The following is a 25,316-nucleotide window of genomic DNA, read 5'->3' as shown; positions in this document are numbered from 1 at the left end:
TTTTTGGTCAGGTCTATGCCTGTACTGTTCACATAACAGAATAGCAAAGGAGAGGAGAAATATGAGAAAGGAGGGAAAGGGAGTTTCTTTTGCTGGTTTGCTTTATATTTTTTCACCCTGTTCTTTTAATGTGGTCTCTCCTATTATGTTTCTACAGCTTAAATTTTTTGAAAAACAGCTGAGTTTAATTTACAAAAATAGTTATGTGGTCAATGTGGAACTTGTCGACTATAGAAGACCATATCACCGGTTATTAAAAAAAACAGATATACACCTTGTTCACAGCATGGCATATGCCCATGTAGTTCTCTCCAAATGTCTACACACACACACACACACACACACACACAAACACACACACACCCTCACGTATCTGCTCAAACTCAGTTACAATTATTTTTGTTACAGTATCGATTAACACGCATTTTCACTGAATGGCTGACCATTTTCCCATGAATTATTAGCCCTGAATCACCCTCCCACATTCTTCCCACCCCCAAAGACCTCAGGAGCCCGTTCCCCACACATAAACATTTTTTTATCCTTTAGAATCTGAGATGTTCCCCTCTCAAGCTTCTGACTCCTGCTGTTCTCCATTTCCTGATTCTAGATCTTCCTCCCAGCTTCCCTACTCCCATCTAGGTTATCGTCCCCCTCCCTCTCACCCCAAACTTCATCATGCCCTCTCCTTTCCTGACCCTGGATGTCTCCATCACCCCTCCTTTTCTCCAGCCACCTGGGTTAAACCCTGCCCCCTTTTCTTGCCCAAGTTGCAAATCACCTCTGCTACGAGGGTATATAGAACCTAAGTGGGAACTTCCTGCACAGAACTCCATTTCGGCCAGTGGGAATAAATTATTGCTAGGACAGTATTTTATTTCTTCTCTCGTCCAAAGAGTCAGGTAGTATGTTAATTTTCTTTAACCCTCCAAATATGATATAGGATTAACGATTTTTCGAACCGCAATAAAAAAAAACACACCTCTACATTTTAAAAACAAAACAACCAACTTATTTTACTAATTAAAACATTTCATAACAGAAAAGCAACTTGGAAAACAGAAATCTCAGCTCAAGGGCTAAGGCAAACTTTTGAGGAAGAGGGTGGCCCAGAATCAAGGGCCAAAAGCAGGTAAGTGCTAGGTGGTGGAATCATGGGGAGGAGAGGCTTCAAAACTACTCAGAATGCTGGTTAATGGCTGGAACTTTGGGAGACCTCGCAGGTAACTACAGGGCAAGCAGCCCATTCACAAAGTGGGTAGATGTTGACTCCTTCTGTGGGTCTTACAGGATGCTCATAGAGGGTCACGGCTCAGGCGGTGTTGCAGGGTGAGCTGTGCCCTCTATTTCTGCCTGCTCTTCTGGAGGGACAGGGCTCAGAGCATAAAACTCAGGCATCAAGGCACGCCTAAGGCTATCAGGGCTAGGAGTGGAGATAGATCTCAGGCCCAGAAACTCAGGGGAAGGGGAAGAGGGGCTTAGGCCAGGAGACCTACTCGGGGAGCAGGAGGAGGAGTTGGAAGCATAGGAGGAGGAGCTCTCATCCCACTGCTGAGGGATGGGAAGGAAGAACCTCCCAGGGGGTGAGGGTGAGGAGGCACGCATACGGACTGCATGCCAAACAGGCGGGGAAGCACGGCTTGGGACCTCAGGATCAGGAGAGCCTGATCTGCTCTGAAAGGCAAGCCTTCGTAAGCCAGCCCCACAGGAAGGATTCTCATCAGCTGGCCCAGACAGAGAGCGGCGGCTGAGAAGGGCTGAACTTCGCTGGGTGGAACGGCTCGGGAGACCAGTGCCTGGCGTCGTGCTGGTGCTGCGATGAGCGGGATCTGACCTTGCTGTGCGGCCGCGAAGGGCAGGGCCTGGCGCAGATGTGTGGCCTCGGCGGGCAGGGCCTGGCGCAGAATCGCGGCCTCGGCGGGCAGGGCCTGGCGCAGATGAACGGTCTCGACGGGCAGAGCCTGGCGCAGATGCACGGCCTCGGCGAGCAGGGCCTGGCGCAGATTCAGGGCTTAGGCGAGCAGCGTCTAGATGAGTGGCGCGGCGTGGAAAAGCAGGGCCTGGCTGGGCGGTGCAGCGTCGGATGACAGGGCCTGGACCAGATGCACGTCTGCGGAGAGCAGAAGCTGCCAGGGTGATGCGGCTTTGGCTAGCAGGCCTTGCCTCAGATGCGTGGCTTAGGAGTGCAGGGCCTGGGTGGGTTGCCTGACTCGATGTAGAAGCCCCGGAACGGGGATGGCTGCTGGGCCGGAACCCTGGAGAAGATGGCGGCAAAGGCCCAGGAAACAGACGCCGCCCTGGGGCCTTCTGAGCCGGAGCAGCCTGGTTGCGGCAGGGCTGCTTCCTACGACGGCTGTTCCGGGGGTTCTTGGTCTGGGCCAGGTGCTCGTCGGCGTGGCCAGTGGCCTTCTGGGGTCCCACAGCGGCCTGGCTGCCCCCCTCAGGCATCACACACCCAAAGACTTCGTGAGGACTGAGACAGTCCCGGAGGTCAGAATGCCTCTCCCTCCGCACAGCAGCTATGATTGGCAGCCCCGAGGCCTCATCGGTGATGAAAATGGCGGCGGAGGTGGCGGCTGCAGCGGAAGAACCGGCTGTGCTGCTGCTCAGAGCGGCGCCGCCCGAGGGAGATGCTTGGCTGGAGACTGTGGGGACGGAAGCAGCAGGATCTTGATTCTCGGTCCCGCAGGCATCCCCGGAGGCAAGGGCGGCTTTGTTGTTAAGCCCTCCCTGCACCTTGTCCTGCTGGTGCTTCTGTTCCTTCTCCATGTCCGACTGGGTGGCCGTAACACCAGGTTCTGCCTCAGAGAGCGAGGAGCGCAGCTGCTACTGCTGCCTGAGGAGAGCGCGAGCCGGTAGAGCAAGAAGGTGGGCGGAGCTCGGCAAGTCCTCGACTCTGATTGGCGAGCTGGACGTCAGATGACGCCTCTCTTCCCGGGAGCCGTCCAATCCGGAACCGTGCAACCCACAGCCAGGCGCCTGTCGTCAACCGGCAGTGTGTGCTCCAGCTCTCTGGGGTCAAGCCTGGCCACTGGGTCAATAGTGTGAATCTCCTCTCCTCACACGGGGCCCCTAAGACACCTGTTTGTGTGTGTCCACCCCTAAGACATGTGTGTGTGTTCTGTGTGAACGATTTGAGTGTGTGTGTTCTACATGAAGGATTTGAGTCACCCCAAATCGTGGCTGAGGCTTAAGTGGTCATTTGAAAGAAATGTCACACTGGCCGGCAGGTTATATCTCCTAGCCAGGTGTCCCTCCTTGCACCCGGTCAGGACAATGAACCCAGGCACGATGCCTGAGGGGACCACCCTGGAACTCCTCCAGGCATCTAGATGACCCCATGTGGGGTCTGGTGGGTTTTAGGGTTGCACAGAGGCCTGAAGGCGAGAAGAGGGATGGGGCCCACACCGTCTTGGCTCTGGATGTTCAGCACTGCTGCTTCCCTCAGGTCCCACACACCAGAGGGGGATTTAGAACTTTCCAGTCAGATGCTTCTCCCTGCCTTTTCCCCCAAGGCACAGTTTGGGATTGCTTAAGGGTGACACCGTCCTTAAATATTTGTATGGGCTGCATAGTAATCCGCTGATGAACATATATTAATTTATTTAGCGTGGTCTCTAGCTCCTATTAATATAAATATGCTGTAATGTACAGACTTGAAGTTTAATATTTGGCCACTCATTTTTAGTCATTATTTATTACAAAAGGTGTCATGTTCAGTACTCAAAACAGAAAAGCAAATGTAAGGAAACTATACCTAAATCCTCACATGCCCAATGGGCAAGTGCTGGAAATTTTTACTTAGACGTTGATAGAAAGGCCATTCATACATATTTCATAGTTTTTAAACTTTTTTATTTTATGAAATGGAATAGTTTCTCCATAGATACTGCGTTGTAACCTGCTTTGGGTTCCAAAAAGCACACTTTCTATGTCAGTAAACAAATTTCTACAAGGCCACTTTAAATTACAAAATACTCCGTTTATAGAAGAAGCTTACATTTTCAAACATTCCCATATTGGCCACCATTTATGCTGTTTCCAACATTTTACATCATTGTGAGACACATCCTTCTCATTTAAAATTGTTCATATACTTAAATGTGTCATTGTGGATAAATTCCCAGAAGAGAAAATTCTTGGTACAAGTCTATGAACATTTGTAATTATTTTAATTAATTAATTTATTTTTGAGGTGGGGTCTGGCTCTGTCACCCAGGCTCGAGTGCAGTGGCATGATCTTGGCCCACTGCAACTTCTGCCTCCCGGGTTCAAGCGATTCTCCTGCCTCAGCCTCCTGAATAGCTGGGACTACAGGTGCATACCACCATGCCCAGCTAATTTTTTGTATTTTTAGTAGAGGCAGGGTTTCACCATGTCAGCCAGGCTGGTCTCAAACTCCTGACCTCAGGTGATCCACCCGCCTCGGCCTCCCAAAGTGCTGGGATTACAGGCGTGAGCCACTGTGCCCAGCCACATTTGTAATTGTTTGATTAAAAATATTGACAAACTAGTCTCCTGAATGTCACTGTTATAATATTTTGAGCAGAATAAAATCGGATATTTAATGGAATTGGTGAACAATTGGGCTGAAATGCAACTCAAAAATAGAATGGAATGCTATTTGGAGTATTAAATAATATAGTATGGAAAATGGATTTGAAATGGTATGCAGAATGGGATGAAATGGAGACTGCAATGGAAATTTGAATAAAATGGGGAGTAGAATACAGGTTTGAACAGGATGTGAAATGGAATATTGGAAATTTAATGGAATTTAATGGGAAAATGAAATGGAACAGGAAATGAAAACAAATATCTAATGTCATATGGAATAAAGGAAAAATATATGAGAAAAGGAATGAGTGCAATACAGTATGAAATAAAATATTAAAGAAAATAAAAGGAAATCAAAATTGGAAGGAATATAGAATGGAACAAAATGTGCAATGGCCTGAAATAAATGGACTATGAAATATGCAGTATAGATTTTTAAATACCGGAATAGAATGAAATTTAGAATGAAATACAGAATATGGTTTATGAAGGATGGAATAGGAATTCAATAAGAATGGAATGTGGAAAACAAAATATTGATAAAATACAGGATGGACATAAATGAAGAAGAAAAATGAACAGAATGTGTCTGCTCATCATTATTCCACAATTTAGTGTCATGAAACAACATCCATTTTAACATTTCCATGGATTTTATAGAGCTAGAATTCAGACAGTACATAGTGGGGATAGATTGTCTGTGTTCCTTGATGTCTGGGACTTCAGCTGGAAACTTGAACGGCTGTGAGATCATGAGGGAAGAACAGCAGTAAATGATGAATCCTATATTTTTACCGAAACAGGGAAAACTTGCTCCATTGAAAAGATCAGGAAGATGGTGGGAATCAGTGATTCTGTTATGACCATGTTAACTACTATTCCCTGTATAGTTGAAATTTTGGGGTATAAACCCCACTTATAGCTATTCTCTTTGTTCTGTAGGTCAACTTTCACCAGTTTTATAGATCCACTTTTCCTCTTGGGAGTCATTTCAGTCTATTCTCTGAGAGTTTTCCTCCTTTCTTGAATCTCCGTGGGCCTTAGTCATGGTCCCTGACTTAGTAATAATTAAAATGCTCCTATCTATCCTTGCTCTCTTTAAAGGAATACATATGTCTTCTACTTACTGTTTTGCTATCCTCGAAGATCTCAAACTTTAAAGAAGCCCCTCTTTTTAACTCCATTGTTGCCTTCAATATCCTCTCCTTTCTCTTTGCCTCTGTTCCATTTAAAAGTATATATGTATCTATGTGCTCATTAAAAAAATCTGAAAGGGTGGTTTTTCATTCTTTTCATACTTCATCTTCTGAATGGTTTCAGTGAGCATATATCACTCTTGTACTAAGCAAATATAGCTACTGTATTTCTGAAAAGAATTATGTTTAATCAGGTTTTAAGCTATTGTAAGAAAACAAGCTCTCATATATACTACTGGATAAAATTATAAATTCATAGCACCTTCCAAGATGAAAATTTGATGATATGATGATACATACAAAAAGTCTTATATGAAATGCATAATTCCTCTCCAGGCATGAATTCTAAAAAAAAAATACTCTTATATCTTCACAGTGTTATATGCTCAAAGGTGATTATTATAGTATCAATTATTTTTAAAAATCTGAAACAACCTCAATTTCCAGGAGAATGCTAGATGCCTATAGAATAAACTTATATAGGATGTTACAGGATGTTTTTGAAAATTTTTTTTTTTTTTTTTTGAGACGGAGTCTCGCTCTCTCACCCAGGCTGGAGTGCAGTGGCCCGATCTCGGCTCACTGCAAGCTCCGCCTCCCGGGTTCACGCCATTCTCCTGCCTCAGCCTCCGAGTAGCTGGGACTACAGGCGCACACCACCACGTCCGGCTAATTTTTTGTATTTTTAGTAGAGACGGGGTTTCACCGTGTTAGCCAGGATGGTCTCTATCTCCTGACCTTGTGATCCGCCCGCCTCGGCCTCCCAAAGTGCTGGGATTGAAAAAATTTTAATGTCATAGGAAAATGGCTACGAGATTAAAAAAAAACCATGATGTACTGTATCTACTGATCTGTATTTATATCTGTTTATTTTTATATCTACCTAGTTATTAAAATTTTGTTCACCATAGTACAGTTGTTGTTCTCAGCTAGGGGCATTTTGCCCCACAGGGGAAATTTTAAAATGTCTGAAGAGTGCCATAATTGGGGAGGAGGAGTTCTACCAGCGTTTAGTATATAGGCATCAAGTTTCCTGCTCAACTCCTTCAATGCACAGGAGAGCCTCCAACAACATAGAATTACCTGGTCCAAAATGCCAGTTGTGCGAAGTCCGGCAAACCTTGCAGTACGGAATTTAGATAATTTAGAAAAGTTTAAGATAATTTGAATCACAAGCAATTTTACCAGTGATTGATAACTATTTTTAATAGTCTGATATATGTACATATTAAATATTCTGATATTTTTGTATTTTATAATCAACAGTATATTTCTGAAATAAACTAAGCCATTTAAAAAATTCGTTATTCCTGAATAAGCCACAAATATTTTTCACATATTAAGCATACTACTCATTGCTTAATAATTTACTGTTTGTTTGTTTTTTGAGACAGTCTCACTGTGTTGCCCAGGCTGGAGTGCAGTGGTGCGATCTCGGCTCACTGCAACCTCCGCCTCCTGGGTTCAAGTGATTCTCCTGCCTCAGTCTCCCGAGTAGCTGGGATTACAGGTGTGTACCACCATACCCAGCTAAATTTTGTAATTTTAGTAGAGACAGGGTTTCACCATGTTGGCCAGGCTTATCTGGAACTCCTGACCTCAAGTGATCACCTGCCTCTGCCAGTGCTGAGATTACAGGTGTGATTTTTTTTTTTTTTTTTTTTAATGAGACCAAGTCTAGGCCGGAGTGCAGTGGTGTGATCTTGGCTTACTGCAGCCTCCCCCTCTCAAGTGACTCTCCTGCCTCAGCCACCCGAGTAGTTGGAATTACAGGTGTGTGTGACCATGCCCAGCTAAATTTTTGTTATTTTTGGAAAAGATGGAGTTTCACCATGTTGGCCAGGCTGATCTTGAACGCCAGAGCTCAAGTGATCTGTCCACCTCGGCCTCCCAAAGTGCTGGGATTCTAGGCTTGAGCCACCATGCCTGGCCTGATTGCTAAGAACTTATAAAATTTAAGATCTGTAATTTCAGCTCATTTAGATGGAGGAATATTCCACAATTATCAATCCAACAGAGATGTTCAAACTTATAATAAAATCATTAATGTATAAATATTTACATATGTGGTTAAAATAAAGAAAAACTGATTTATAACACAGTGTAGCTGATATATAAATAGTAGTGTGGACTAACCAGGTCGTAGTAATTTCACTACCACTCCGGTGACTGGTTTGGGAATAGGCATTTCCCAGTTGCAGTCAATAAGATATGGATGCTTGTGTTTTAGGGTTTTGGGGGAAAGGTTTCTCAGCTCTTCAAAAAATAAAAGACACAACATGTTTTTTACATTAAAAAATTAAAGAATATATATCAAATGTTAGAATAAATGAATTTGGTATACTCACTGGACATAAGGTCAGTATTACACAATGGAATTGTATTTCCACATATTAGCAGTAAAAATTATAAAGAGAAAATTTTAAAATTTCCATTTCCTATAGCATCAGAAAATATCAAATAACTAGGAACAAATCTAATAAAAAATTCATAAGACCTTTGTCCAGAAATCAACATGACATTTCTTAAATAAAGAAGCCCTACATTAATCAGAGATATGTCATGTTTGTAGATTATGAAAATTAAATCAGAGAAAATTCTCATCCAAATAGTCTATGTATTCAATGCAATGCAAATCAAAATCTCAACAGATTGTTTGAAAATGTAAATCAGCAAACTGATTCTAAAATATGTATGGATATCAAAGATCTAAGAATAGCCAAAGCCATCCAGAAGAAGAAATTTGAAGAATTTTCACAGTCAGAAAAGCCATAATAATTAAGATAGTATGATTTGTGTACAATAATATTTTGTTATGCAGGAATAGATAAAGATATATATGTTTAGATAAAGATAGATAAATAGACCAATTAGACAATAAAAGGGTCCACAAACAGACACACACATATGATCACCTCATTCACAACAAAGATACCAATGCAGTGCTCAGGGAGAAAGATAATCATTTAAGTGGAACGGGACAAATTGGATATCCAGCCATATAGAAAAAATAACTTTGGCTCCTAACTTACGCCATACACAAAAATGAGTTCCAGGAGATAAAGCTTCTAGAAAAATAATATACAAGCATATCTTGATGACCTTGGGGTAAATTATATCTAAAACACAAGAACCACTAATGGTAAAGGAAAACATTAGCTACAAATAAACATGTATGCATGCACACATTCAGAAAACATTTTATGTACAGAATAAAATAAAGAATAAAAGTAAATGCAGTTAAACACTGGCACAATATTTCAACAGGTACTTCACAAAATAGGATATTAAACTGACAAATAACAAAGACTGCCCAAAATAAGTCATCAAAGACATGCAAATTAAAATCACAAGAAGACACTGGCAAACATCTACCAGAATAGCTAGAATGACTATCAATATGAGGAGCTGGGGAGAGTATAGAGGAACTGAAACTCTAACTGCCGGTAGGAGTGTAGATTAGTACCCTTGGAAGACTGGGAGTACCTATTAAAGCTGAATTTATGCATTTTCTATAACCCAGAAATTCCATCTATGTTACTTTTCTATCCCTGAGTAACAAATCACCACAAATTTAATGGCTTTAAACAATGGCCATTTATTTAGGCTCCCAGTTCCATAGGTTTACAAGTACTCTGTTCAAGTCTCACAGAGTGAAATCAGCCTGTGCTATTGGTCAGTGAGTCTGTGTTTCTGTCTGGAGACTGAGGAGGAATATATTTCCAAACTCATTCAGGTAATTGGCAGAATTCAGTTCCATTTTTAGCTTCTAGAGGCCTCATGCAGTTTCTTGCCACATAGAGCTCTACATGTTCCTTCTCACACTTTCAATCTCCCAAGAAGGGTTCAGGCCATCTTAAGGGCTCACTTACTTAGGTCTGGCCCACACAGGTCAACCTCTTTATTTTGAGGTTCACTGATTTGGGAGCATAATGCATCTGCAAAATCTCTTTCCCCATATTGTGTAACATAATCACAGGAGTGGTATCTCATCATATTCACAGGCCGTTCTTATATTCAAGAGAAGTTCACATAAGATCAGAGGTCATTAGAGGTCATCTTAGAATTCTGCCTGCCTCAGCAGTGATTCAGTCTTTCCCACATACAAAATACATTGCCCTCTGGCCCTCAGTGATCCAGTCTTTCCCACATACAAAATACATTCAATTCACCCCACAGTCTCCAAATTTCTTTGTGTTATAACATCAGCTCAATTCCAAAAGCTCATCTCAATTTCATCATCTGAATCATGAACGGATGAGATTCCTGGGTATGATCCTATCCAATAAAACTCCTAGGGCAAAATCCCTCTTCAACTGTGGACCATCAGCACTAAAGTGACAAGCTATTTTCCCCAATACCACCACATACAATGATGGGACGGGCACAGGATAACATCTACAAACAGTCTGTTTTATATGGGAGAAAATAGAAGGCAGAAAAGAGTTAGGAGTTCCAAAGCAGTTTGGATATCCAGCTGACATCTACTACCAGTCTGTCCAAGGCAATTTAGGCTTTCCCTGTCATGCATCTCAAAATTCTTCCAGCCTTTGCTTACTATCCAGTTCCAAGGCCACATCCACATTTTACGGTGTTTACAGTGACTACACCTCACATCAAGGTATCAAAATCTCTAGTGGCTTCTATTGGTGTGAAACACATTGCTACAGTCTTAGTAGCTTACACCAACACTCATTTATTAGCTCACAGTTGTGTAGGTCAGAGGTCTGTGTACCGTGTGACTGGTTTCCCTGCTCAAGGTCTCAAAGGGTGAGATGCTCTTGGACTTCCTGTGTTCCTTTCTGGATCTCTGGGGAAGAAGCCCTTGCAGACCCATCTATGTTGCCAGCTGAGTCCAGTGCCCTGTAGCTGTAGTACTGAGGCCCCTCCATTCTTTTGCTGGCTGTCAACAAGGGGCAGTAACTCATCACCTAGAGGACTCCTGCAGTTCCTTGTCATGTGGCCCCCTCCAAATGCTCTCTCATGCTTCGAATCTCTCAGCAAACATCTGGGCCCTTGTAAGTGCTCACCTGATTAGGTCTGCCTCACCTACTTTAAGGACAACTGATTTGTGACCTTAATTATATCTGCAAAATCCTTTTTGCCATATGAAATAACATAATCATAAAAGTAAGATCTCATCATATTTACAGGTTCCACCTACACCCAATGGAAAGAGATTATACCAAGACAAGAGTCATTGGAGATCACCTTAGAATCCTGCTTACCACACAAGTATATATCCAACAGAGATACATAAACTTGTTTTTCGAAAGACATGATAAGGATGTTCACAGTGGCATTATTGGAAATAGTCACAAACTAGAAACAATCTAAATATATATCAACAGTTGAATGAATAAGTTGTGGTACATTCATACAATGGAATACTATTTACGAACAAAACAAGCAAATATCCCTACATGCAACACAATATACAGATCTCAAACGCATTCATATTGAGCAATAGAAACCAGGCATAAAAATGTAAATACTTTATAATTCTGTTTGTATAAAGTATAAAAAGCCGGCAAAACAATTCTATAGTAACATAGGTTAGAATAGTACTTAACTTTCAGGGGTAATGACTAGGTAGGGGTATAAGTTGCTGGGGTGCCAGTAAAGTTCTATATTTTGGTCTTACTGGTTGTTACATCCATATATTCACATTGTAAAACGTCATCAATTTGTTGTCCCTTATGATTTGCACAATTTTATATTTAAATGTTGTATTTCAATGATAAAAAAGATAAAAGAAAAAAATTATATGAAAGGCAAGAAGAGTTGATGGAAATATGATTCAGACTCACAATCCCTTATGATGGGCAAGTCTAACATCCAAAATGCTTTGAAAAACATACTTTTCCTGACTCATTTATCCATAAAACCTGATTTGAACTGACATGATGCTATTTGTAATCTTTAGATCTTGGAGTGAACATTTTTATGTTTCACTACAGAAATATCATTGTATTAGATTCCACAGTATTACTACAGGCCTTGACATGGATATTATGTATGTATGGGAGACAAATTCTAAACCATTTGGTCCCAAGAGTTTCACAGAAGGGATTGTGGATGTGTAGTAGTCGAGGATTTTAGTAGACAAGAACTTAGAATGATTGCAGAGTGCATCAGATTGATTGAATTTATTGAATTCTTTGTTCAGCACCTCAGATGACAGGATTTTTCTCCTTTGATCTATTGATATGATGGGTTAATTAAAATATTTCTTAATATTATGCCATGCTCTCATGACTAGGAAACTACCAGAATATGACAGATTTTTATATACTGTTGAGGGTTAATTAAAATATTTCCTAATATTACATCATGCTCTCATGACTGGGAAACTACCAGGATATGACAGATTTTTATATACAGTTGAATTTTATGGACCCAAATTTTATTAATAAAAAATTAAATATAAGTTAATAAGTGAGAGAGATCCACATCTTTCTTTGTGTGTAGTGAACTATCTTTGCCAGGTTTTGGAATCAGAGTTTAGACTTCCTTCATTAAACAAATTTGGAAGATTTCTGTCTTGCTTCTAGCTTCTAAACAACTTTTTTATTGGCTTAGGGATTTGTGATTCCTGAAAAGAACTAAAACATTGTATTCAACTCTCCTTGTATTTTTATCAGTAATTTTGGTTCCCAATCCTAGTGGAAGAGTAACACCATTTTTTCTGATAAAGGCATGGCTATTCAAAAATGTGTAGAGGGAAAGAGGTATACGTAACATCAGATGGATTTGTGAGACTGTGCCAGTCCACCACTTACTTAGTGCATGACTTTCAGCAAGTTACCTAATCTTTTGAGCTTTAGTGTCTTCATTGGGGAAATGGGAATACAGTCCCTTCCCTTGCATTGTTTCCTCTAAATTTTGTGAAGTGCAATTTAAAAATTATTACTTAAGCCAACTAATGTTCAAACAGTAACATTTGGATCAAGAGTAAAATGTGCACTTTAATTTACAAACAGTTACATCTAACATTAACAAGTGGTAATAACTGTTTTAGGAATTGTATGTATTTTTGAGCATTTATTTAATCTTGAAATTAAGCTTGGTATTTCTACGTATTTTTCTATGTAGAATTTATATAGATTATTTCTACATAAAATGCATCACTTACTCTTTAATTTTCTCAAAATATTATACATACATGATCTTAAAAGTTCTTAAAGAATAATAATACTAGCCTTTAATAAAACCAGAAATCATTTGATTCTAAATCTATACTCGCCCCCACTCCTGCTCTGGCTCCCTGAGAAAACTTCTTTCAACTTTTTTTCCTGTTTCTCAGGCATTTACCATGATATTTCTAAATCATAGGCTTATACTGATTGTAGTATATTGCAAAAATGGTCACAAGCGAGACTTCTGGTTTCAGCTCTTTCATGTAAAGAAGCTGGAAATTGTCACCCCATCCCCTTCTTCCAGCAAGAAAAAGCTGAACAAACTGAATCAATGGCTTTAAAAAATACTTATCAGAGAAATGAGGTTGCAGGGTAAGCCACTACTTTGAAAGACAGATCCAGGGTGTCACTGAAATGGCAAATTTGCTGAATTGCTTCCGGCTGAATGTGGACTAGCATGAGAGTAAGGGGGCCTCTACATGTTCATGGGCTTTACCTTTAGGAAAATGTTCCCTTGTCCAGGCAGTGAGGGGTGATGCCGTACACCCGGTGTCAGAGATAGCTGTGTGGCAACTCTTCACCCCACACCTGCTGCAGAAACTACGCAGCACGGGTGTGTGTTGGGTCGGTGATAATGCTTTGATGCTCTCTGCACCCTGGAGGAGCGTGAAGCCGGAGGTTGCTAAGTGGAAGTGCAGGTGCTGCTGCTGCTTGCACAAACTGCAGTTGTAATCCAGGATTCACGGGCCTGTAGGGACCCAGACTTCAAATTGAACCGCGCCTCGGCGGCAGCCACAGGTGTAATACACGAGGCCAAGGTACCACAAGGTATCCAGCAGGGCCTTGGCGGCGCCCTAGCAGCTGAGGTCCAGCCGCTGCGCGCCCAGGTTCATCTCATTGGTAGACGCCGCGGGCCCGTGAGTTCGGAGCCGCGAGTGTAGCTGTGGGTCTTTGGGGCCGGCCTTGCTAGCCTACCAGCTTCCTTTTGGTGATGCTCTTTGCTACCGCAAGGCTCCTGACCCCGGTTTGGACAGCAGGCCGCCGAGCGCCCCAGGCGCCGGTTACAAAGGTGGCTGCGCAGAGGTACAGCAAGGGTGGGGGAGGGGAGCAAGCAGAGGCGGGATCTCTGGGTTGCTCTTGGTTGCGCGGTTGGGTGGCGGTTCCGTTTCTTACTCTGCCCGTGGCATCCTCAGCCATGAACATAAATGCGGCCAAGTCGTGGCTCTGCAGCGTGTGCCGCGCGGGTGTTGTTTGCGGGGAGGGGAGTTTCCGGTTCTAAGAACTTACTGGGCTGCTTCTTTGTCTGCACTACCAAGATTGGCCACTTGTTGAAAATGGGTCCGGAAGACCCTTCCCTTTATCTTAAAATGACAGCTTTACTGGTGTAACATGTTGGTAAACTGTATTTGCAGCCCCTTCTCCCAAGAGGTATTTTTACATTGTCCACACATAGGTATGGAGATTGCCTGTGCTGCCGTCCTTGTGTGCGTTGGCATTACATACGCAGAGTTTCCATGCTCATTCTGTTACATACCTGCCCTGTAACCATGGAAATGACTCCGAAGTTCTCTGGTTCCTAGTAATCTCATATTTTTAAAAAGGGAATAATATATCCCAGATGCAGTGGGGAGTAAATGCAAGAATTTATTTGAAATATTTAATACAGCAGAAAAGAATTGGATATATTATATATATGTATATATAAACATATTATTTCTAAACTTTTTTTTTTCAATAAGTTTTCAGTTTTTCTTGGATTTATTTTTTGTTTTCGTGCCAAGATTCAGGAAGTGTTCTGGTTGCTGGATGGGTAAAAGCCAACGTAACTCGATCCTTTTCCTCAAGCATCTCACAGTCTTGTGTGGTAGCCAGACACACATAAAAATTACACGAAAGGGCTTGAAGTGAAGAATTATAAGTCTTTTAGGAGTACGATGAGAATGCGTAGAGAGACACAAAGAGAAAAGCTGCAGACTGAGATGGACTGGGGATGAATGGTCAAAGAAGAAACAGGAAACTTGAGAGAGCTGTCTCCTTGTGAGTGTAAGGCTCATCTGTTTTTGACAATTCCACTAATCTTTGAGTTCACATTCTTGGTTCTTTCAGCGTAACCCAGAATGACATCTATGCCTTTCATCTGTAAAATAACAAGAACGGTGGGCTCTGGGAACACAGACTAAGACCCCTTAACCACAGCCAGAGGTAGGTAGGCAGGATCAGCATAGGCTCCTCTCAGAGGACGTGATTGTGAAGTAGATACTATTATTATCCCAATTTACAGAAGAGTCGTCTGAGAGCCGGAGAGTTTATGTAACTTGCCCAAGGTCTCACAGCAAGGCAGAGGTGGAAACCGTTTTCAACCCCAGGTCTGTCTGGCCCCAGTGTCTCATGCAGTTTTCATTACCTTGAGCTCACCCTTAGTGACAGTGTCATTCATTTTTATTTATTTATTTATTTATTTTTTAAATTATTATTATTATTATACTTTAAGTTCTAGGGTACATGTGCATAACGTGCAGGTTTGTTACATATGTATACTTGTGCCATGTTGCTGTGCTGCACCCATCAACTCGTCAGCACCCATCAACTCGTCATTTACATCAGGTATAACTCCCAATGCAATCCCTCCCCCCTCCCCCCTCCCCCCTCCCCATGATAGGCCCCGGTGTGTGATGTTCCCCTTCCCGAGTCCAAGTGATCTCATTGTTCAGTTCCCACCTATGAGTGAGAACATGTGGTGTTTGGTTTTCTGTTCTTGTGATAGTTTGCTAAGAATGATGGTTTCCAGCTGCATCCATGTCCCTACAAAGGACACAAACTCATCCTTTTTTATGGCTGCATAGTATTCCATGGTGTATATGTGCCACATTTTCTTAATCCAGTCTGTCACTGATGGACATTTGGGTTGATTCCAAGTCTTTGCTATTGTGAATAGTGCCGCAATAAACATACGTGTGCATGTGTCTTTATAGCAGCATGATTTATAATCCTTTGGGTATATACCCAGTAATGCCAGTTCCAGGCACTGCTTGCCTTGGAATTGTTAAAAAAAAAAATGCTGAATACAGTGAAGAAACGTATTGTAAGACATCTTCCAAGGAAAAACCCTAAATACTGATACTTTATTGGAAACAATGACTTAAGTGATAGGACCAGGATTAGAATGCAGGTGTGTCTTATCTGACTCCGAAGCTTATGTTATTTTCACTACATGTGTTAGTGCATAATGTTAAATCCTCTTTTGTTTTTCTTTAGTGATGCTGAAAATTCACCAGGATTAAGTTTTTTTTTTTGTTTTTTTTTTTTTTTTTGAGGCGGATTCTCGCTTCTTTGCCCAGGCTGGAGTGCAGTGGCATGATCTTGGCTCATTGCAACCTCCACCTTCCGGATTCAAGTGATCCTTGTACCTCAGTGTCCCAACTAGCTGGGATTACAGGAATCCACTAGCATGCCAGGCTAATTTTTGTATTTTTAGTAGAGATGGGGTTTCACCATGTTGGCCAGGCTGGTCTCGAACTTCTGACCTCAGGTAATCTGCCCACCTTGACCTCCCAAAGGAGGGATTACAGGTGTGAGCCATCATGCCTGGCCTGAGATTTTTGTTTTAAGTAGAGTTTTAGAATGATATTTTAGTTCTCAGAATTTATTTTTCCTACCTCAGCTACACTCTAGTTTCTTTGTAAAAATGTGTAAATGTTCTTTATTTGACATATATCAATTAATGGTAACAACTATCATTTACTCATCCACTGTATATGCTTTTAGTACCTTTAAAATAAGTAGTATTATCCCCATATTATGTAATAATTGCTAACTTTAATAACTATTTAACACTTGCATAGTGCTATTCTATCAGGTTTCATCCCAGTTTAATCCTTCCAGAAGCTCTAAGAGAGATGAATTATTACAAAGCTTATTTTTCAAATGAGAGAACTGAGGCACAGAGAGGGTCAGAAAATTTCTTATGGTCACACTAGAAGTTAGTAATGAAGCTGATATGAACCCAGGCAACCTGACCCTGAAGTCATGTGTTTATCTCTCCCATTTACTGACTCATAAGTGCACTATGAGTCAATTCACTACATGGAGGAGGACATAGGAGCTTGGCCAGGCCCCTCTGCTGTGAAGTTGGCAGCAGAGATTCAAATCCAGGTATATGTGATTCTAAATCACACATAATCTACTCCCCTTGTTCCTTTCCCTCAAAATCGTTGCCCTTTCTATTTCATTGACACTGTACAGTGAGAAGATGTTTGTTAAACACCTACAGTACAGTGAGGCTTAGAGAGGAAAATCAGAGAAATAGTTCTGCCCTGAAAGCTCTCACTATCTAGTGGGAGAGACAAACACATAGACAATTTTATTAGAGTGTTGTAAATGTTATGGTAAAGGAAGACTTTTTGGAAGAGATGGCACTTCAGTTATGTGTAAATGGATAAGCAGATGGTTTAAGGGATATGGGGGTAATTCAGACAAAAAAGAATTGTGTGAGCAATGGCTCAGAGGTTATAAATAGAATGGTGTATGGGTGAAGGGGAGCTACAAACACACATGTGTTAAATGTGAATGGAAATGGTGTACGGAGATGATTTTAATGAGATTAGCAAGAGTAAGATTATGAGGACCCTTGAATGCCATGCTAAGGACTCAAAGACATATATTGTGTCACCTCTGTTGTAACCTTCCTTCCCAATTCCTATTCTTGGCATCTCAGAACTTCCTGAGGTTTGATAGAACAGAATATAAGAGGATGATATTTTTGGTTCCTAGAGGGTAGAGTGGGGAAGGCCATCCAGAAGGAGTGAGCCAGCAGACAGGAGAGAGTATGGGTAGGGACTACATAATGGAAGGGTTTATATCAGTATGTCAGAGAAAGAAGATGCAAGAAAGAGATTGGTGATTTATTGAAATCCTCAGTGCTGGCTTCATCCTTATTCTGAAGGTCCCACGATGCCTGCAGAAGTTCTAGGCCTCACATCTGGTGGGTATGAAAGGAGTATATGTGTGTGTACATATGTAAGATAGAATGAACCTGAAGCTAAGTCTGATTTCTAGATCTAGATTGGTGTAGAGTGAAAAATAATTGGCTATAGTGGCATAGGAACCAGACGGTGGGGTGGGGAGAGCTAACTTACACTTAACATATGTGTATCTATAGTTTTCCCATTAAGAGCATGAGACCAAGGTAAGTCCAGTGTTCAGAAGGGAATTGTCAGTGTTTGTTTCCATCCCTGACCAACCAACCATCTTTTGACTTATGCATTCTTTTAGTAGATATAGTAAGTCTTGGCTGTGCTCTGATCTGGAAGCCAGTCTTAATTTTTTCAAGTAAGGATACATAAATTTATGCAAATCATAAGTGTACAAGCTCATGGTTTTTCTTTTTTTTAATTTTTAATTTTTGTGGGTACATATTAGGTATATATATTTATGGGGTACATGAGATATTTTGATATAGGAATACAATGCGTTATAATCAAATCAGGGAAAATAGAGTATCCATCACCTTAGGCATTTACCCCTTCTTTGTGTTCCAATCCAATTATACTCTTTTAATTATTTTAAAATATATAAATTGTTGACTGTAGTCATTCTGTACTATCAAATCTAGATCTTATTCATTCTGTCTATGATTTTGTCCCTATTTACCATTGGCACTCACTCATTCCCACCCACTACCCATCTCAGCCTCTGGTAACCATCAGTCTACTCTCTATCTCACAGTTGTTTAAGTTTTTAGCTCCCACAAATAAGTGAGAACATGCACAGTTTGTCTTTCTGTGACTGGCTTATTTTACTTCACATAGTGACCTCCAGTTCTATCCATGATGCAAATGACAGGATCTCATTCTTTTTTATGGCTGAATAGTACTCCATTGTGTACACGTACCACATTTTCTTTATCCATTCATCTGTTCATGGACACTTAGGTTGCTTCCAAATCTTGGTTACTGTGAATAGTGTAGCAATAAATATGGGAGTACAGGTATATCTCTTTGATATACTAATTTCCTTTCTTTGGGATATATATCTAGCAGTGGGATTGCTAGATCATATGATAGTTCTATTTTTAGTTTATTGAGGAACTTCCACACTGTTCATTATAGTGGTTGTACTAATTTACATTCCCACTAACAGTGTATGATGGTTCTCTTTTCTCTACATCCTTGCCAGCATTTATTGTCTATCTTTTGGGGAAAAAAAGCCATTTTAACTGAGATGAGATGATATCTCATTGTAGTTTTGATTTGCATTTCTGTGATAATCAGTGATGTTGAACAACTTTTCCTATGCCCGTTTGCCATTTGCATGTCTTCTTTTGAGAAATGTCTATTCAGATCTTTAATTGGATTATTACACTTTTTGTCATTGAGGTGTTTGAGTTCCGTATATATTCTGGTTATTAAGCTCTTGTCAGATGGATAGTTTGCAAATATTTTCTCCCATTCTGTGGGTTGTCTCTTCACTTTGTTGATTGTTTCCTTTGCTTTGCAGAAGCTTTTGAACTTGATGTGATCCCATGTGTCCATTTTTGCTTTGGTTGCCTGTGCTTGTGGGGTATTATTCCAGAAATCTTTGCCCAGTCCAATGTCCTGGACAGTTTCCCCAATGTTTTCTTTTAGTAGTTTCATAGTCCAAGGTCTCAGTTTTAAGTCTGTAATTCATGTTGATTTGATTATTGTATATGGTCAAAGATAGGGGTCTAGTTTTATTCTTCTCCATATGAATACTCAGTTTTCCTGGCATCACTTATTGAAGAGACTGTCCTTTCTTCAATGTATACTATGGCACCTTTGTTGAAAATGAGTTCACTGTAGATGGATGGAGTTATATCTGGGTTCTCTCTTCTGTTCCATTTGTCTGTATCTATTTTTATGTCAGTACCATGCTGTTTTGGCTACTGTATCTCTGTAGTATAATTTGAAGTCAGGTAATATAATTTTTCCAGTTTTGTTCTTTTTTTCTCAGGATAGCTTTGGCTTATTGGGGTCTTTAGTAATTCCATATAAATTTTAGGATTTTTTTTCTGTTTCTGTGAAGAATGTCATTGGTTTTATGATAGGGATTGCATTGAATCTGTAGATTGCTTTGGGTACTATGAATATTTTAACCTCATTGATTTTTTAAATTTATGGACATGGAAAATATTTCCATTTTTGTGTTCTCTTCTATTTCTTTCATCAATGTTTTATTGTTTTTATTGTAGAGCTCTTTCACTTCTTGGTCAAGTTAATTCCTACGTTATTTAATTGTATTTGCAGTTATTGTAAATGCGATTACTTTTTAAATTTCATTTTCTGATTGTTTGCTGTTGGTATATATGAGTGCTACAGATTTTTGAATATTGATACTGTATCTTGAAACTTTACTGAATATCAGTTTTAACAGATCTTGGAAGTCTTTAGGTGGAGTCTTTAGGTGTTTCCAAATATAAGATCATATCGTCTGTAAACAAGGATAATTTGATTTCTTCCTTTCCAATTTGGATGCCCTTTATTTCTTTCTCTTCTCTAGTTGCATTAGATAGGACTTCTGGCACAGTATTGAAAGTGGGCATCCTTTATCATGTACGAGTTCTTAGAAGAAAGGCTTTTGCTTTTTCTTTATTCAATGTGATACTAGCTGTGGGTCTGTTGTATATGGCTTTTATTGTGTTGGGGTATGTTCCTTCTATACTCAGTTTTTTTGAGGGTTTTTATCGTGAATGAATGTAGAATTAAATGGGTTTTAAGCATCAATTGAAATGATCATATAGATTTTGTCCTTCATTGTGTTGGTATGATGTATCCCATTGATTTAATTTGTGTGTGTTGAATAATCCTTGCATCCCTGGGATAAATACCATTTAGTCATGATAAATGATCTTTTTAATGTGTCATTGAATTTGGTTTGCTAGCATTTTGTTGAGGATTTTTATATAAATATTCATCAGAGATATTGATTTATAGTTTTCTTTCTTTTGATAAGTCATTGTCTGGTTTTGGTATCAGGGTAATCCACTGGCCTCATAGAATGAGTTTGGAAATATTCCCTGCTCCTCTATTTTCAGAATAGGTTGAGTAGAATTGGCATTCTATTTTTCTTTAAATGTTTGGTAAAAGTTCACAATGAAGCCATTGAGTCTCAGGTTTTTCTTTGCTACTTATAGCTTTATCTTATTACTTGTTATTGGTCTGTTCCAATTTTAGATTTCTTCATGGTTCAATCTTGATAGGTTGTATGTGTCTAGGAATTTATCCATTTCTGCTAGATTTACTAATTTTTTGGCATATAATTTATCATAGTAGCCTATAATGATCATCTGAATTTCTGAGGTATTGGTTATAATGTCTCCTTTTTCATCTCTAATTTTATTTATTTGGATCTTCTCTCTTTTTTTCTTAGTCTGGCTGAAAGTTTTTTGATTTGCTTGTCTTTTCAAGAAAGCAACTTTTCTGTTGCTCTTTTGTATGTTTTTTATTTCAATTTCATTTATTTCTGCTCTGATTTTTATTTCTTCTAATTTTGGGTTTTGCTTGCTCTTTTCTAGTTCTTTAAGATGCATCATTAGGTTGGTGATTTGAAATTTTTCTAGTTTTTTTATGTAGGCACTTATAGGTACAAACTTTCTTCTTAGTACTTCTTTCACTGTGTCTCACAGGTTTTGCTATGAGATATGATCTCACCCCAGTTGAAGTGGCTATTGTCTTTTATTTTTAACATTTATTTTAGGTTCATTGGTACATGTGCAGGTTTGTTATATAGGTAAACTCATGTCATGGGGATTTTGTGTACAGATTATTTCATCACCTAGGTACTAAGCACAGTACCCAGTAATTAGGTTTTCTGATCCTCTTTCCTCTCACTTTCCTCCCTCAAGTAGGGCCCAGTGTCTGTTGTTCCCCTTTATGTCAATTTGTTCTCATTATTTAGTTCTCACTTATAATCAAGAACATATGGTATTTGGTTTTCTGTTCTCATATTAGTTGATAAGGATAATGGCCTCCAGATCCATCAATTGTTCCTGCAAAGGGCATGATATCATTCTTTTTGATGGCTGCATAGTATTCCATTGTGTATAAGTACCACACTTTCTTTATCCAGTCTACTGTTGATGGGCATTTAGGTTGATTTGATGTCTTTGCTATTGTGAATAGCACTGCAGTGAACATATACATACATGTGTCTTCATGGTAGAAAAATTTATATTCCTTTGGGTATATACTCAGTAATTGGATTGTTGAATCAAATAATAGTTCTGTTTTAGTTCTTTGAGGAATTGCCACACTGTCCTTCACAGTGGTTGCACTAATTTGGACTCCCACCAGCAGTGTAGAAGTGTCCCTTTTTCTCTGCAACTTACCAGCATCTGTTATTTTTTGACTTTTCAGTAATGGCCATTCTGACTGGTGTGAGATTATATCTCATGTGGTTTTGATTTGCATTTCTCTAACAAAGAGTGATGTTGAGCTTTTTTACTTATGCTTGTTGGCTGAATGAAAGTCTTCTTTTGAGAACTGTCTGTTCATGTCCTTTGCCCACTTTTTAATGAGGTTTTTTTTCTTATAAATTTAAGTTCCTCATAGATTCTGGATATTAGACCTTCATCAGATGCATAGTTTGCAAATATCTTCACCTATTCTGTAGGTTATTTGTTCACTCTGTTGATAGTTTCTTTTGCTGTACATAAGGTCCTCAGCTTAATTAGAACTCATTTGTCAATTTTTCTTTTGTTGCAACTGCTTTTGGTGTCTTAGTCATGAAATCTTTGCCAGTTCCCATCCAGAATGGTATTCCTAGGTTATTTTCCAGGGTTTTTATAGTTTGGAGTTTTACACTTAAGTGTTTAGTCCATCTTGAATTGATTTTTATATATGGTGTAAGGAGGGGTCCAGTTTCAATCTTCTGCATATAGCTAGCCAGTTATCCCGGCCCATGTATTGAATAGGAAGTACTTTCCCCATTGCTTGTTTTTGTCAGTTTTGTTGAAGACTAGATGATTGTAGTTGTGCGGCATTATTTCTGGAATCTCTATTCTGTTCCATTGGTCTATGTGTCTATCTGTTTTTGTACCAGTACCATGCCGTTTTGATTACTGTAGCCCTGTAGTATAGTTTGAAGTTGGATAAAGTGATGCCTCCGGCTTTGTTCTTTTTGCTTAGGATTGCCTTGGCTATTCAGGCTCTGTTTTGGGTTCCATATGAATTTTAAAATAGTTTATTCTAGTTCTGTTAAGAATGTTGTTGATAGTTTGACAGGAATAGCATTGAATCTATAAATTTCTTTGGGCAGTATGACCTAAAGTTGCTATTATGAAAAAGATGAAAGATGGTGAATGCTGGCAAGGATGCAGATAAAAGGGAATTGATATGGTTTGGCTCTGTGTCTCCACCCAAACCTTCCCTCAAATTATAATCCCCATAATCCCCATGTGTTAAGGGCATGACCAGGTGGAGGTAATCGGATCATGGGGCTGTTTCTCCCATGCTGTTCTCATGATAGTGAGTGAGGCTCACGAGATTTGATGGTTTCTATAAGCGTCTGGCATTTTCCCTGCTTGCACTCACTCCATCCTGCTGCCCTGTAAAGAAGGTGCCTGTTGCTCCTTTGCCTTCTGCCATGATTGTAAGTTTCCTAAGCCTCCCCAGCAATGCAGAACTGTGAGTCAATTAAACCTCTTTCCTTTATAAATTACCCAGTCTCTGGCAGTTCTTTATAGCATCACGAGAATGGACTAATACGGTAAATTGGTACCAAGGTAGTGGGGCACTGCTATAAGGATACCCGAAAATGTGGAAGTGACTTTGGAACTGGGTAACAGGCAGAGGTTGGAACAGTTTGGAGGGCTCAAAAGAAGAGAGGAAAATGTGGGAAAGTTTAGAACTTCCTAGAGACATGGAGGGTTCAGAAGACAGGAAGATGTGGGAAGGTTTGGAACTTCCTAGTGACTTGATGAATGGCTTTGACCAAAATGCTGATAGTGATATGGACAATGAAGTCCAGGCTGAGGTGGTCTCAAATGGAGATGAGGAACTTGTTGGGAACTGGAGCAAAGATGACTCTTCCTATGCTGTAGCAAAGAGGGTGGTGGCATTTTGCCCCTGCCCTAGAGATCTGTGGAGCTTTGAACTTGAGGGAGATGATTTAGGGTATCTGGCAGAATAAATTTCTAAGTTGCAAAGCATTCAAGAGGAAGCAGAGCATAAAAGTTTGAAAAATCTGCAGCCTGACTATGCAATAGAAAAGAAAACCCCATTTTCTGGGGAGAAATTCAAGCTCACTGCAGAAGTTTGTATAATAACAAGGAGCCAAAGGTTAATCACCAAGACAATGGGGAAAATGTCTCCAGGCCCTATCAGAGAACTTCAGGGCAGCCCGTCTCATCACAGGCCCAGAGGCTTAGGAGGGAAAATGGTTTCCTGGGCCGGTCCCACTGTCCCCCTGCCCCCCTGCTCCCCTGCCCTGTGCAGCTTCATGACATGGTGCCCTGTGTCCCAGCTGCTTCAGCTCCAACCATGTCTAAAAGGGGCCAAGGTAAAGCTCAGGTCATTGCTTCAGAGGGTGCAAGCCCCAAGCCTTGGCAGGTTCCACATGGTGTTGAGCCTGTGGGTGGACAAAAGTCAAGAATTGAGGTTTGGGAACCTCTGCCTAGACTTCAGAGGATGTATGGAAACACCTGGATGTCTAGGCAGAAGTGTGCTGCAGGAGTGGATCCCTCATGGTGAACCTCTGGTAGGGCACTGCAGAAGGCAAATGTGGGGTCAGATCCCCCACACGGAGTCCCCACTGGGGCACTGCCTAGTGGATCTGTGAGAAGAGGGCCTCTGTCCTCCAGACCCCTGAATAGTAGATCCACCAACAGCTTGTACTGTGCAGCTAGAAAAGTGGCAAACACTCAACACCAGCCCACGAAAGCAGCTAGGAGTGGGGCTGTATCCCACAAAGCCACAGGGGCGGAACTGCCCAAGATCACGGGAGCCACCTTACGTCAGCTTGACCTGGATGTGAGACATGGAGTCAAAGGAGATCATTTTGGAACTTTAAGGTTTAATGACTGCCCTGTTGGATTTTGGACTTGCATGGGGCCTGTTGCCCCTTTGCTTTGACCTATTTCTCCCATTTGGAACAGGTGTATATACCCAATGCCTGTACCTCCATTGTATATAGGACTTAACTAACATGCTTTTGATTTTACAGGTTCATAGGCAGAAGGGACTTTCCTTGTCTTAGATGAGACTTTGGGCTATGGACTTTTGTGTTAATGCTGAAATGAGTTAAGGTTTTGGGGGAGTGTTGGGAAGGCATGGTTGGTTTTGAAATGTGAAAAGACATGATATTTGGGAGGTGCCAGGGGTAGAATGATATGGTTTGGCTCTGTGTCCCCACCCAAATCTCACCTTGAATTGTAATTATCATAATCCCCACATGTCAAGGGTGTGACCAT

General features: G+C 40.6%; 1 protein-coding gene and 1 long non-coding RNA gene across 2 annotated transcripts in view; both read right to left on the bottom strand.

The window, feature by feature from the left end:
- The window catches only part of LOC135969020 (uncharacterized), a 41,305-nt gene extending 27,158 nt beyond the window's left edge, over window positions 1-14,147 (bottom strand). The window contains exon 1 of the long non-coding RNA XR_010584072.1: window positions 13,389-14,147. This is a non-coding gene — a long non-coding RNA (uncharacterized lncRNA). The remainder of the gene's footprint in view (window positions 1-13,388) is intronic.
- EZHIP (EZH inhibitory protein) lies at window positions 990-2,862 on the bottom strand. The gene has a single exon (XM_015443614.3). The coding sequence runs from the start codon at window positions 2,767-2,769 to the stop codon at window positions 1,306-1,308; it is 1,464 nt and encodes a 487-aa protein (XP_015299100.3). The 5' UTR covers window positions 2,770-2,862; the 3' UTR covers window positions 990-1,305.
- Window positions 14,148-25,316: the final 11,169 nt, after the last annotated feature.

The sequence above is a fragment of the Macaca fascicularis genome, chromosome X (assembly GCF_037993035.2).
Source record: "Macaca fascicularis isolate 582-1 chromosome X, T2T-MFA8v1.1".
Lineage (NCBI taxonomy): Eukaryota > Metazoa > Chordata > Mammalia > Primates > Cercopithecidae > Macaca > Macaca fascicularis.
This window is presented reverse-complemented; position numbering and strand designations above follow the sequence as displayed.